The following is a 15,508-nucleotide window of genomic DNA, read 5'->3' as shown; positions in this document are numbered from 1 at the left end:
ATATTCATCCTGAATGAGCAAAATTCGTTCCGATTCAATATTTGCACGAATGGTTGCACTTTAGGCATTCACAAAATACTACTTCATCGTTACTGAAGTTCGATAACACGTCATGCATGTTAGAGAGCTGGTAACGCAAGCCGCAGGTGAAGTCATCGATTAGAAAAGAACCTTTCCGCCTGGGTGTGATAAGAGCATGAAAAGTTTTATTTTTATCGTATACACCTCGAACATTGGAGACGATTTTTGATAACGCCACGCTTCCTTCGTACGATAAGGGGAAGTTTAATGCGTTTTCCGACCGCGAGAAGGTAAATTTATCTTGCCCTGTAATTGGCACAGCACACGTACAACGGCACAACAGCTTCGATAGCGATAAGCCAATCAAGGTTTCTGCTATTAATAGCACCTTTACCAACCGCGATTAATCACAAATTAGTAACGGGTTTTCTCGTGCAACATACGAAAATAAATACAACATACAGCGAACATTTGCAACCAATTTTAATCGATCTAAAACAATACCTTACAATTGAGAAGGAACCAGGAAAAGTGTCCTATCACGGTGTAGTGCATGTTACTGCCATCTCAATGACTGTTTAATGCAACGTCATCGATGGTGGGCGATAGACGGTTAAACACTTCTAACATGTTTGCCGCTATTGCATGAGCAACAAAACGGAAGCAATGATGGTGCATTGTTAGTGGCAGTCGGTAGAATGTGTAATAAATCGTCAGACCACTGCTGATGTTTCCAGCCCTCACGGTTAATATGCAATTTTTCGTCCATTGACTCAACCGGTTCGCTCGATGGCATTGGAATGATCAAATTACGTATCGCAGTTGTTAACTGCATTGTTGTAATTCAAATTGCAGTAGATCGCAAAGATCAAAACTATGCAACCTGGCCGTTAATTTAACCAACGCTAGATCTGTGTTGAAATTAATCATTTTACTTTTTTCCATTTTAAGAACTGAGAAGAGAAGAAAACAAATTTATCACAAGTATTGTAAAAATGAAAGATAATTATAAAATTATAAAGAAATCTACAAAACGAGAACAATTTAGGCCAAAAATAATATAGCACAATTTTAATTAGATGTCAACACGTAATTTGTTACTCTCTCTCTCTTCTTGGCTTTAACGACCTTACAGGTCACGCCGGCCATTTCTGGCTTACTAGACTTATTTTACCACGTAGCCGGATAGTCAGTCCTTGCTACGTGTGGTCGTTTATCTCATGCACCGGGTGGCCCCGGTTACTATTGTTTCTTTTTATTATTGTTTATTTTTTATTATTTTTTACTATTTTTTACTATTGTATTTTGTTAGTATTGTTTATTAATTTTTAATTATATATTTATTGTTTTTATTATTCCTTAATTAATACTTTAATGGCATTTTCCGTATTATCGCCATCACTTTCCTCATTGTATTTTGCCTCATCCCAATCATATTCGGCTATCATTCATTAAGAGTTGACTTTTAGTTTGTGTAAATTTCATTTATTTGTGTTTTTTTTTTGTTATTTTGTACAACAAATGTGTATGTTTTTTTAAATTAAAATTCTAACTTCTACAAGAAATGTAATTAAAACATCATTCGTGTAGTTTGCAAATGGCAAAAAATTAAGCTACAATTTAACATTAGGTTTTTCTATTACAAAAAAAGGTTGAAACATCATGATTCCATTTTAAATATAAAAACTCACTTTGGATTTTAACATTGGTTACATTTTTATAACGCTGTTTTCTGTATATCTGCTCACATTAGACGAGCCCCCGGCAGGCAAAAAATAGTATTCAGTTCGATTGCTTGATTTCCGCCATGAATGAGCGATGATGAATCACAGTTATCCACGGCCGTTGTAGATAGTTGATAATGCAATGACCTGACACGAACGAAACTTAGCCAACTGTGGGCAAGCTGAATGAGAAACCATATTGCCCACCACCAGATCATGCAGACCGCAGCGAACTTGGAAGAATCAAGCGAACTTGAATGAAACCAGAAGTTTCAATGAGATAAATTACAACCTAACGTTTTGCTGGTACTATTTTTGCTTGCGTCAGCAAATCATTCGTCATTTAATTACAATTTCGTTAGTACCTACTTTAGAAGCCATTAGCTATTTGAGTTGTGCGCACTTGTATTACAAGACGCGCGCGAATACATACGCAGCAGGTACGTAATGGAATGCATTTGGGTTGTTTTCTGGCGTAGGGTTGTTTATCATTTCATACTGACATTTGATTGTTTGAATGACATAGCAAAGTGTGCGGTACGGGATTTGCCCGATGTTACGGTGCTTATCGATATTCATCCGCGTTGAAAAAACACCGTCCGGGAGACGCGTGTCACGTGTAGTGAACGTTTGTTTATCGTACACGATGATTTTGGTCGGTAAAATTCCACTGCTCGCTAGGCTTTGCAAACCGAAACCGCTACGAATTTTTGCAAACCGATCGCCAAACCCATCCATCGGTCAGGTTTCTTGTGACACGGACCCAGACATCTCGCCGGATGCCCGTGTGTAGGCTCCGGCAGGTACGCTACCGAGGTCGCAAGAAAACACACAACACAAGCGTGACAGACGTTGTACAACAAGAAGGAAAAGCTAGACGGTTGGAAAGCGCGAAAAAGAAACCAACGCGCTGCAACGGCAAAGCCAGCCAGTGCAAGGCAACCGCGGAAAGCAAACGAGGGATCGAGTTCGTGACATCGAAATTCAACAGCACAAACACACAGCGACACAGGCGCTGCAGAACACGCTGCGCCATAGCGAATCAACGTGTGGAATGGGAGTGTGAAGAAAGACGGGAAGCTCGCGGTGCGAGCTGAGCAAGATGAGTCATAGCGCGCTGTCAACACGTGCAAAAGGTGCTACCGAGTACAGATGTGTGCCGTGGGGATGTAGTTGTGTCAGAAAGGAATGTAAACAGCGTAAGCTCACGCACACAGCTATACGGTACAGCAAGGTAACAAGGAATGCATTAAATGCTCTTCGTTAACACAACGAACGATGAATTATTTTGTGTGTATTTTTCTTTAGAAATTCAAAATCATTTTTATTTACACTATATGCGCTTGTAAACGAACAAAATTGAAATGATTTTACATCACAAACTAGCACTAACACAACCAGCCGCCAGTCTTACACTCTCCTAAGCATCTCCCGCTAAGCAGCTGTCTTGCTGCGTCAATGTGTGCGTGTGAACTTATCCTAAATCGCTCGCTCTAGCAATGTGTATCGTTATGCAAATGGAATCTTCATCAATAGCTAAAATATGCTGGTTCGCTATAGATGGAATCAAGCTCAAAAATTAACGGCGATACGCGCGTTTCGTTTAATTAATTCTCTTATTCGATTGTTTACTTACACCGCACAGTTGTAACCAGCTGTAGTAGCCCATGCAATTATCATTAGCTTACGAAACGAAACACCACCGTGCTGATGGTGATGATGGGTGTGTGTGCGTAAGACCTACACACTCGCGACACGTGCGATGCATCGTATTAGAGAGCTCGATTTGATTGATACCCCGTCCGTCCGCCAAAACTAGTCTCTTTCTTCTCTTCTTCTAATGACGTCACTAGGCGGTTGCCGTTGCTTCTCTTTCAAATGCTGCGTCATGCAGTAGTGTGCGTATGGAGTACTGCACAGTGGGCTTAGAGAGAAATTTATTTCTTTTCTGATGTAGTTATCATGTTTTCAAAAACTACTTCATACTATTGGGCATGTGTCAAAAGTAATATAAATAAATAATAAGCAAAAGGATACTATGCAAAAAATGCTAGATATTTCTAACAGCATTAAACAGTTTAACAACGTGAAATTAAATTGTAATTCTTTCATTATTAAAAACTTAAAGTCAACAAATGTTAAATTTTGATATGGTATGACTGTCTTCGTTTGTTTAAGTTCCATAACATACGATTCTAAAATAAATAAAACATTTTGTCCATTTCCATCACGCACACAACACACCGTGTTTGGTATGAATGTGTGCGTGCCGTTGAATTTTCCACTGCTGACTAGCGTAAAAGCCAACACAATCATTTCATTCATTCGCAAAAAACCAAGCGTCCGCGTCGAACGTTAACGCCACCAGGAGAATCGTACATTTTGTTTGTTCGGTTCGATTTCTCGTTTCGGTTCTGGTGGATTTTAACACAAAACCCTTCGGTTTTCGTTTCTCTGATTGTCGTTCCCTCTGTTGTTATCGTGGTAAACTCCCGTAAGCCTTTTCATTTGGATTACCAACACTCTTCATCCAGCGTCCATGGAAAGACTGCTACCAGCAGCACTAACAACATAAAGCAGTTTGTGTGGAACTATTTCGCATACCTACTGCTTGATCCTGACAGTTTAGTTCAACGCTAATCGAAGTAAACATTGTAAAACCGTGGTTTGCGATTGTCGTTCGCGCTTCTTCGAATAGCACAGCACGCGTGTGAGTAATCGAACGAATCGATTGCCTGAAGAAAAAAGCCCAAAAAGTGCGCCGATGATTCATTGCCTGCTTTCAGCGCGCTGGAAACGGTGGTGATTCAGTTTGCAATCCCGCAGCAAGTGCTTACAAAGTAGCCACGCTATCGTGTCTGCTCGAGTGTCAGTAGTGGAAGTGGATCAGCTTTGTGTGAAGCAGCAGAAGCAGAAGGAGAAAAAGCACGGCACAAATCATCGCCAGCAAGCATTTTCATAACAGCTCGCTTTTTGCAGCGAGAAGAAACGGGAGAAGTCCATCGGTAGCAAAACAAACAGCATAACCCTGTAGTACGGTGTTTGGAATACACAGGAGTTACTACGCAAGTTTCCTCAGTTGTTCGCTGTGAATGTTACGCTAACAACATCGATCGTGAAACAAACAAGTTCGCAGAATAGCGAATACAGTGCTGGTGAAGAAAGAGCGGGAAGAGCAAAAAATACCTTACATAACGAGCTAATAATGATGAGCGCGCCCGAGTGCATATTGCAGGTGTGATTCATATTGTCTGAGTTAGTTCGTAGGCAATCTGGTGTGCAAATAAGTAGGGGCAAAAAAACACAGCTGCTACTACTATACTGCCTGCTGTTAATAGTGGTGTTTAATTCACCTCGACACAAAACAGTGCCTCATCTTGTGCGGCCCGTTTCGGTGGCATTCTTGTCGTACAATTGGTGCCGCGTAAGGATAGTGCGCGATCATCACGTTGTAAAGTGTAAAAAAAAAACCATCGCTACCTCGTGAATGTCGCGTGGCCGTGTGTTCTTGACAACCGTGATCGATTTCTCGATTGTTTTATCGACCAAGTGTAAATGTGTGTGCGTGCCTGCTAACACCGTTTGCTTGTTAAATTAGTGTTTGACGTGAAAATTCCACTCCCTTGATATATAGTTCGGTTTTTTTTGCGTTTAATCGTGCCTTGCCCACCACGGGTGATCACAAAGTGTAAAGATAAATACAATCATCTCAACTGACAGCCGCCCCGGAACCAGCTGCCCGTGTGACGCCGACGACGGCAAGCCGCTAGCAGCAGGCGCAGCATCATCCGTCACACCGGGCAGTACCGGGCGCAGCGGCAGCAGCAACAACAACCCGTTCAAAACGTCCAGCAAAATGAGAATGAAACATAAATCGCCCTGCCTGATGCTACGGTTTATGCCGACAGATAAACACGGTAAGATACAACGCTACTTACGGCATACTACGCACATCCAAATAAACAAATGTGTATCGCTTTAATCCAAGAACCCATCAGCAGCGGATGTAGCCAAAATTCGCGGAAGTTCCTAATGATTCTGTTTTTGTTAGCATATGTCAACATTGATTGATGATTAGCGCGGTCATTAATTTAGCACTATCTCAGACAAAACCTGTTGGCCAATGCCCTTTGTGTATTTTGATAGCATTTTTTTGCGAATTAGAAAGAAACAAACCACTCGCAGGTAGCAATTTGAAGGACAATTTACTTTTCTCATAATGTCATATCAAGCTTTCGAGGTCGATAATATACCAGCAATCACTCTTTTCTGGTTTCCTGGTATAGATAAACCTTCAGCATGGCTTAATTATAGCTTGTTTTTTTCTACTTCATTCAGCCCTAGCTGGATAGCCAAGAATGGGTACGGTTCATCGATCATACAACTGATCTTTCATTGATCAGTTATAATAATTTCATCAACGCAATTTATAAGGCATACGCCTAAATACAAATATAACGTTGTGCCATCTTTAGTATCTTGAACTACTGAAAGCCTTCTTTTTCAATACGTCTTCACTTGTTTTGAATAATATGCACTAATTAATGCTAGTTACTGGTAGCAGCATCAATGGTCTTGTACGAAGAATCATAAATTTAATCTCAAGATTGGAAGAGCTACAACTGAGCAATCCAGCTTGATATTTGAAGGGATTCCAGTCAACATGATGACTGATTTGTGAAGGAAAAAAAAACTTCATCGACAGCTCTGAGAAATGCTGCTTCCGAGAATTATGAAACGTGCCAGCAACGGACCACCATAATGGCTGTGGTCTTTGTGGATACTCTCTGGAACGGAGTCGTCTGCATGTGCGTTTTCTGCGAACTGACAAACACACGTTGCCTGTCGATCGACCAGAAGCGATATTGTTTGCCCTTCGCTGTTGAAGAATCGAGTGAGGCCACATGCCATGCGACGGTTAGAGATGCTGATACGATGATTACTTTTGCATTTCCCTGGAAAAATACAAATAACTTTTGATAGCGGTAGTAATGGATATGTTCGTCGTATCTACAATACCGAAACAAAAATTAATAGACTAAACAAATGTTTACAGAGTCACTAAAACACTGTCCGAGGGTATCATAAGTATCGTTTATTTGTTCAAATTCCAGTCAATAATAATGCTTTGTCAAACCAAATTTGGTCAACTCAGCAATGATTGGCTGATTGGCGAAAAATAAAAGACGCATAAAATGTTCCAATGTTTAGCAAGGTGTCTGAGGTAAAATAGGCGTAAACGAAACAGCAAAACGTCACCAACCTTTAGCCGCGTACTTGTGTCCTCGACCACAGCGAGAAGGTTGACGGGGAGGTTTTTAATGCATGGCATGTCGAGCGCAAATAAGTTTGGCATTCCACCGACAACCGCAATGAATCATCACTGCGACACGGTCTCGATCGTGTAGATGAAATGGATGGATAAAGAATGAGCTAAATGTAGACGGCAACTGTTTTTTTTTTAGTCGTTACCAGAGACGGATGGAATGAACGGTGAATGATGATGCGGTACAAACAACCGACAAAAATCATACATCAATCGCATTTTGTATGATAGACGAAGGGGATCAGGTATGGGAATGGGTGGTAGTAACTATTTACTGCCAGTAATTCCACCTTCGCTTCTACACCGATTCGAGAAGAAAACATTGCACCAAAGAGACCGATGTGAGTGGCCCCAAAAATAGTTTCTTTTCATCATGTGTGTTTCATCATGTGAATATGTTTGCAGATCTCGCATTCGCCCCGAATGCTCGATCAAGCATAATCGAATCGGAGTACGTATATCATGCTTCTCATAGCGAATCGCAAAATCTCGCGATCTGACAGAAAATATTGCAAGCGACACAATTTGCTTAGTTTTAAAAAACATTTAACATTCACATTACGTGATTTGTCACGATTAAATGTAGGAAATCTGTTTCGTTTTTCCCTTTTTCTCGCTACAAAGATCATGAAGTACATTTTTGTGGTTTACCTCCTACGGTTACGGCTTCGTGATACATCTGTCTCACCGAACCGTTGTCTAGAGTTTCATTTCCGTAGTTTGGTACGAGAGCTAAAGCGGACGGTCAAGCGAAAAGCAGTGGGATACCACAGTACGGGATGAGTGCTGATCGGCAGCGGAAACGGGTGGCCCTCCCACTGTGAAGGGTTTTGCGAAAGTGCGAAAGAGAGAAGACGCATTTTTGATGGCTAGAAATAGCCGCGAATAGCGTGGTGTGTGCGCTGTTCAAGAAAACCCCCCTGGCCAATTTCGATTTCGAAGATGACTCATCGTCCGTTGGCCGAACGCCAGAGGTGGCATGCTTAAAAAATTTGTACACGGAAACAGGGTTGAGAAACGGTGAGCTAAGAGCGGGTTGTGCGGGAAAGAAAATAGAAAAGAGACCGAGCACCGTGAGTTCGCGTGCACTTTACAGACAGAGCATAGTGTTGATCAACGGCAAGAGCAATAATCTGCTTCAACCCTCCCCCCCCCCCGAACACGAAGAAGAACCGATCTTCCGAAGCATGAAGGCAGCAGCTTGACACGTATATAAGTAAGAAGCGGGATGAAAATAATCCACATCCGCGCATATACACCGCCACGTCTGTTGTGTCCACTGCACTGGGACGGATCGGAGGATCATGAGTGTGGTATGCTTTCGGCACCCTAGTCGAGCCGTGCCGTCTGTGGTGAACGTATCGTGTTCTACCTTCTGGGGGCCACAGCAGCATCTTGCACGATCGATGTACCAGTTCGCAACGGCATGAGATGCGGGCGGTGAGGGACATTTGGTCCAACTATTTTTAGTAGCGAAATCCATCTTCTTTCCCAGCACGCAAAAAGGCAAGGACGCATGCGATCATGCACATACAGGGAGGGAGGCAGGGGGATGGGGGGATTGAGGTGCTCTAATTGATGTGGTAACTGGTAACTAACAAGTTTTCCGATCGTGAAGCTTTCCCCCTGTGTTATTTGGTTTACTACAAAACGGGATGGTGAGTTTGGGAGGGGATGAGAAAAAGGACGGCAGAACATATGTTGCTTCGGTGGACATTTGCGGGAACTGAGCTGGGAATGAATCAGAAAGCTGATCCGCTTTACTGTTTCGCACATAAATCAAACTGATTTACGCCCGATTTGCTAATGATGAAACGAAGTGTAGCAATAAAGAGAATTTATTTTCAGCTGTCTTCAGTGCCTCTGTCTGCCTTTGGTCGTAGCTCGTCTGTGTGTATTATACCAGCTAGATGAGTTCGTTGCTTACTCTTTCGTGCACAACCACAGATCACTTTCCGGGCATCACACTTTGACCTCCGATATGCGCACCTCTACGGCAAACCAAATGCCACCACCCTCTATTCCGATTGTTTACGTCATGTACCTACCCCTTTTTTCCATTGGGTCGGATCAGTGCGATCGCTGCGTGAAATTGCTTCACGATCTAGACATTAAACTTTGGTTTCGGCATCGTGAGTCATGGTTTTAGTTTACGATGCCTTCCGACGGCGCATCAACGTGATGTATAATTCTTTGCATGTTTTTAGTTGCGAATGCGAGTAGATCCCATTGATCTGAGATATGCGTTCAATTTTGTGTAGTTGTTATCTTTTCACTAAAATTCATTTCTCAAATTTTTAAGGGTTTAGATTAAGGATTAGAAATCAATCTGGAAATAAATTCTGATTTTTGGTTAATGGACAGCATTCCCTGTAGATAGTTCATAAAATATAGTTAGCATTTTTTGGTATCCAAACCTTCAAACATTGCTCTGCCTCCAGTCACAATGTGTCCTACCTATCAGCCCACACGAACGCATACCACACTTAACAACGGTTGTTGTGAGGTTGTCATTGTGGAGAGAACTAGTTTTATACCACTTGGAGAAAATCGATCGCCTACTGAAGTTTGATCTCACTTCAGCCTGCCAAGTTGAAATGCTCCTGGTTGGCCTCAGTTCTCTCTTCCTGTCGGGTATTCGAACGACCTTTAAAGGTTTCACGCAAGAACGCGCTTTATCGTCAATGGATCCCTCACAAACGATGTGAGTACATGAGCGTTTTATGCTGTGACACTCATACTAGTGTCGTGTAGATATTTTCTAGTGTCTTGGTGATTGTAATAACACTAAACAAAAGTAAATGATTTCTTGTATTTAGGTATCGATGAAGCATACATCAGTAATAACTTCATGCTTTACCGATCACATTTGCCCATTTGCCGTAGCTCACCGTCCGAGCAACCAACATCACCGACGATCGGCGAGAATAGCATGGAAACCACCAACTGCAAAAGAAAAATGTATTAAAACTCCCCTCATCCGCAGCTAGTAGCAAACTTTCGCTTTCCGTGGTTTGTTTTGCTTCCGTTTTGTTTCATCTTGCAATTTGTTCTTTCTTTTTTCTCAGCCATCCATGGGCAACACAAACGGCACAAAGATAGTTGCGATGATTCATCGATCGCTTCCAGCACTCGGGTTCCTCTGGCGCGTAGCTGTTCTAGTCCTGCAGTATCATATGGTAAGTTGTAACATTATGCTCTACCCAACAGCTCATTGAGTAAATGGTCGAGAACCAATGAATGAGTCGTTTCTAAAAGATTTTAAACACACATTTCCAACCACCATTCATGAAGCTTCCATCAATATATAAATTGTTCCAGTAGGACGCTTTTTGTGATTCAACGAACGTTTCCGTTTTTTACGACGTGTCTAAAGGTTCATCACAGGCCCTCTACCAAATCCCGTGTAGATCGTTTTCAAGCTTCAGTTACGGATAAATTATGTCTAAAAAATATAAAAAGATTTAAGCATTCCTGAGATCGCAATACTAAAACACAAAGAACAATAATCCCTTAAGTTTATGGATTTCGGAAAAGTAAAAAAAAGCAACATCCATGTAAACATGAATGCACCGGGATCAAACAGATCTGTTGCAAAAAGGTGGCCCAGATGATGACGTGATGATATAACAACGAATGCACAACAAATGTAACGCGTACGAGGGTGAAGCGTCATTGGTCCATTAGTTCCGCAGCCATTTGACACTTGTAACCTGCCAAAAAAAACGTTAGTGATTGTTGTGCTTTGTTTTTGTTATGACGTCAAGTGACGGATCACGGGAGTCGTCATCCAGCCAACCGGTGCCATGTCAAAACAACGCGAGAAAATGTTGTAGTATTTTTTGGTTGTGTTCTTTTCTGTTTACTCCATTGTCGCTTTTTAATGTGTTTGTTTACATGTGCGTGTGCGTGTGTGTTTATGTGCCTCGAGCATATACGGATAATGTTGTAGATAACGGTCTAGAGATGGCCTTTCGCCCTCGTAAGATCGCCCCGAGTCTGGGAAGATTTGTTTTGCATTGACCGATCTGCTCTTTTAGTTAGCCGATGACGTGCGCGTAGCAGATTTGCATGGTGTTTCGTAATCTTATCCTCCGTAGCGGCTTCTCAACGGGTCTGTACGCTTCCGAAACGACGTAGTTCTTTCCACCGACATCCTTCTCACATGTAAGTTAATTTCGGACCCGGCGTAAACAGAACATAAACGAACAGTGTGTGATGGTACCGTTCATTCTGTAGGCGCTAGCCGTTGCGTAACGTGAAGCAATTGGAAGCTGAGAGAGCTGAATGTCGAAATTGCTTCAATCATGCGGCGAAACAAGCAGAGAACACCCAGCATTTGTATGCTTATGCTGATAAGCAACTGGGCTGTACATCTCTTAGCCACGGTGCGCGATTATCCAATTGATGGATTGCGTGTATGGAACGGGATATACATACCGACCAATGTGTCCCCGCATGATCTGTCCGATGATGCGCGGTGGTCTCATCAACGCGCGAACGCATAAACCAGATGGACAGTGTGATCTCGCTGTGGTTTTTTTTTCGTTCATTTTGTTGTTATTTTTATTTATAAACCACAATCAGAATGTGGTGGTGGTGGTGGGGGTCCCATGTTGGAGTAGAAAAAGAGTCAGTGAATTTTTTTTGACATTTTTTAAAACGAATGGTTTGCTGCGTTACGGCCATTTGCTCTGTCTGTGACTCACCATCGACGAAAAAGACGAGGACCAATTGTCAAAAGGTAAACTTTTTGTATTAATTTATTTATTTTAACCACGTTTCCGTTTTTTTGCGTGTGCGGTTTTCTTTCTTCTATTGACTTGTTTGTTTTCTTGTAGCCAAAAAACCGTAAAACATGGATGGGGAACGAGGTGAAAAGATGAGCTAACTAAGTATGCCCGAAACGGCAACACCCATCATCATCAAACTGATATTTTAACATTTTTGTATGCTTTTTTGTGTGTGTCTCGTTTCTTCCTCCTTGCCTGTTTGTGCCGTTTTGCGTCGGTGGTCATAGTCGATCGTCTTGACCGTTTTTAGTGGATGCTAAAACTTTTCCGGCCGAAAGACGGAAACACTCGAAACCATACGCAACACAAATGCGACACTTTGCACTGGAGCGTCGCTGAAAAAAAAAACGGTCGAATGACATCAGCCCATCATCGGGCACAAAGTTTTATTTTTTTGGTGGTAAAATCGACAAATATCAACACGGATATGATGTGCGATATATGGCGTTAAGGAGCCACAACGGAAGCATTCTAGACGGTTGCGAGGGCGATGTCACGCAAGATTTTCGCGCCTGATCTTGGAAAATATTTGCAACCATTCTGCTTGGCTCAGTATCGCGGTCGGTGGTCCGGGAAATGATGTATAAAATTAGAGCGCTTTGCTAAATATATACGCACGCCAAGTGGTAATTAGCGAGCGTAGCAACAACCACGGTAACGATCAACCGTGTGACCTAGCGGACCGAGGCAAGGATTTTTTCGAGCTACCGAGAGAGAGAGACAGGGTTGATCCGTTACGGAAGTGAATGTGCGTTCTTTGAATTGTATCTTTCGATCGTTAGAAAAGCGTATCTTCCAGGTGATACGTTTGTCAGGAAGTTCACCACGGGGTAGAAAAATAATTTCACCTGTTGAATGCACCGAAACGACGCCTGTCTGGAAGGTGAAGTGTATGTGTCCACACACACGCACACACACACACGCACTCCTAAAACAATACAAACGCACGCACCGTATCGCAAGGAAGAAGAAGCGAGAAAACGACCGTTTTGGTTGGGAAACATCGATGAGAAGAAAAAAAAATGTCCAACCGGAGCAAGCAAAAGCAACGAATAGAAGCTGTGCGTACGGCTTATGCTGCGAGAAGCATGACGACAAGGTACAGGCATCCAGAAAATCAACCGTCGCTCCGTATCCGGTTTCAAGGCCGGTCGGACAACTTTTCGCGTCACTCTCTCCGTCCTGCTACGCTTCCCCAAGTAGCCGCCCCTTCAAAGTGGCTAAAGGTGTCTCCCAAAGTCGCCAACGGGTTCCTCTCGTATCGACGAAACCCTTTCGAGCTCGGTTTGTGTTGTGTACAAGCAAGAGGGCTCTTGCTGTACTTTAGTTAAGGTTGGTTTGGCGAAGCTTCCAAACATTAAGCCATCTTTCTGCAACAGACTCCTTGATCCTTGGGTGTGTTATTCCCGTTTTTTTTATTCGCTACAACTGAATGTGCGACCGTCTTTGCCGAAGGGGAAAATGCACTTCGGAATGTATGCTTGTGTTGGCTGGAACTAACACACACACACACACACACACACATTTATATATATATAGATTGCACATTTAAGCAGTGGTGTGCATTTGAATGCATTGGTCTGTAGGTTGCAGCTTGATTTTTTTTACCGAAGAGACTTGAGTTTGTTGCTGGTGGACTCTGGAATGTATTTCTCTAGGGGGCTTTTCTGCTGTTAAAACCCACGCCACGATGTGTTCGTGCTTTCAAGTGTTGAGGTGTTGAAGGAATTCGGTTACAGACCGAATGACGGGAGAAAATAACAAACGTTCCACCAGAACACCACAAACAAGTCAAAGCAATAGGAAGAATTTGAATGATGGAAAAACGTTCTCCAATGCAATGTTGACAGGTCGCTGACCATGTTGACAACGCTTTTGCTCCGATGGTGTTGATTATTAATAGAGCGCTTGTTTCAGCAAATGCGTCAGCACAGCGGATTTGATTTGTCTACAATTTGGACAAGCATGTGCTGTTGCAGTTGTGTTGCATCTTGTCTAATGATTTAAATTACACCATCTTACGGTTCCAGATGGTTGCATTCCTGCAGAAAAGAAGTTTGTTACAAATGTTATCATTAGTAACTGCGGTGAAATTGGAGATTTTGTTTAGTTCAAAAATAGCATCAACAAAGCGTGATCAATCGATCAGCGTCACTTCGTCGATGCTTAAATGTCGATTCATGCATAAATACTTGCCACGAAAATATCTGTCTGAACATTTAATTTAGTAGCTCCCGTTTCTCACTACACCGCCACTGGAATGACCCAATCAACTTCGATATGTCTACAATAGTTTGTGTGCTGTAGCTCTGTGATGCCGTCAGGGGTAGCATATCATTGAACTTTAATTGAACCGCAGACTACGCACTTCCCGATTGCTCGCGCAACCCGCTCGCATTTAGTTGCGATCGGAACGAACGAGTGTGTTTTTGTACATGTGTGCCTCCCCCAGGGTGGACAAATTTATTCCGGCTGTACCGACTAATACAACAACATAACTGTTCCAAGAGAGAGAGACACCCCGTCCGAAACAGTTGATACCGTGTCGAGCCCTTAGCGTCAGCTATTTTTATGCTTCGATGGAATTGGCAAAGGCGCGGAAGTTTTTTTCCCGGTTTATGAATGGGACGTTGAAACCGATTTGCGCCAACTACCGAATGATAACGAAATCGTTTCGCTAGAACAAACCTCCAGCTGAGTTCATTCAATAATGCACAGTACGAGTGGATGAGTGTCGTTTTGCTTAGATAGTTGAGAAGCGTGACCAGAAACCATTTGTTATGTTAGAGTTTGCATTATGTATAAAACGTATCTTTATAAAATTTCGTTCCGCTTTGGGTTTCAATCGTAGAATCGTAGAAAACAACACACTTTAATCTTCCGTTGCAAATTAACCGTTGACGATCGGTTACACGATAAAAATATGAGTCACGTTTTTTATGCCTTTTGTTTTTGTGTATCCTGCGATTCCAAATCGTTTTTGGAGAATGATACGCGAGATGGGAAGATTTATTTTTACTTCATGTTTACAAAACGTGGCAGCTGAATCAATACAACGTGTTAAATTCCTCATTACAGTTAAATTATATTGCACCGATAATAAGTGCATTTCTTACATTTTCCTTGTTCTTCTCTTGCAGATATCGAATCGCACCCTGCATCGCACGTTTTCCCGCATCTCCTGCTTGGCAATGGTCGAGACGCGATCGATCCGTCAACTGTCGGTGCAAACTGCGTACTTAATGTCACCTGCCAGCAACCGAGTAGCCAGCTGAAACCGGGCCTTAAGTACAAACAGATACCGGCCAGCGACACGCCGCATCAAAACATCAAGCAGTACTTCCAGGAGGCGTTCGACTTTATCGGTGAGTTGAAGTTTGCATCCAGCGCAAAAAAAAAAATGTGCAAATATGTGGAACACCCATTAACGGGAAGCGAATCTGCTTTAGTAAGCTCGTTTTGCGAATGTATATGTGTACCTTTTAATAAAAATCGACAATAACGGCATGCTGACGAGAAAATTTTGCGACAGGTGCGTCTCCCTTCGATCAGCGCCTACGTCCTGATATACCCTCCAAATCCAAGGCCGATTTGGTAAAAAAAAACATTCAAATAACGTTCGGAGTTCGTTTCATTCGTTCGCA

The 15,508-nt window shown here is 42.5% G+C and overlaps 1 protein-coding gene across 1 annotated transcript in view; it reads left to right on the top strand.

Moving 5' to 3' along the window:
* The first annotated feature begins 4,056 nt into the window (after positions 1 to 4,056).
* Positions 4,057 to 15,508, top strand: part of LOC125760804 (tyrosine-protein phosphatase vhp-1) — a 31,234-nt gene continuing 19,782 nt past the window's right edge. The window contains exons 1-3 of the mRNA XM_049421322.1: positions 4,057 to 5,662; positions 10,140 to 10,250; positions 15,005 to 15,229. Of these exons, the coding sequence (XP_049277279.1) occupies positions 5,602 to 5,662; positions 10,140 to 10,250; positions 15,005 to 15,229 (397 nt within the window). The 5' untranslated portion in view covers positions 4,057 to 5,601. The remainder of the gene's footprint in view (positions 5,663 to 10,139; positions 10,251 to 15,004; positions 15,230 to 15,508) is intronic.

This window comes from Anopheles funestus, chromosome 2RL (assembly GCF_943734845.2).
Source record: "Anopheles funestus chromosome 2RL, idAnoFuneDA-416_04, whole genome shotgun sequence".
Lineage (NCBI taxonomy): Eukaryota > Metazoa > Arthropoda > Insecta > Diptera > Culicidae > Anopheles > Anopheles funestus.
This window is presented reverse-complemented; position numbering and strand designations above follow the sequence as displayed.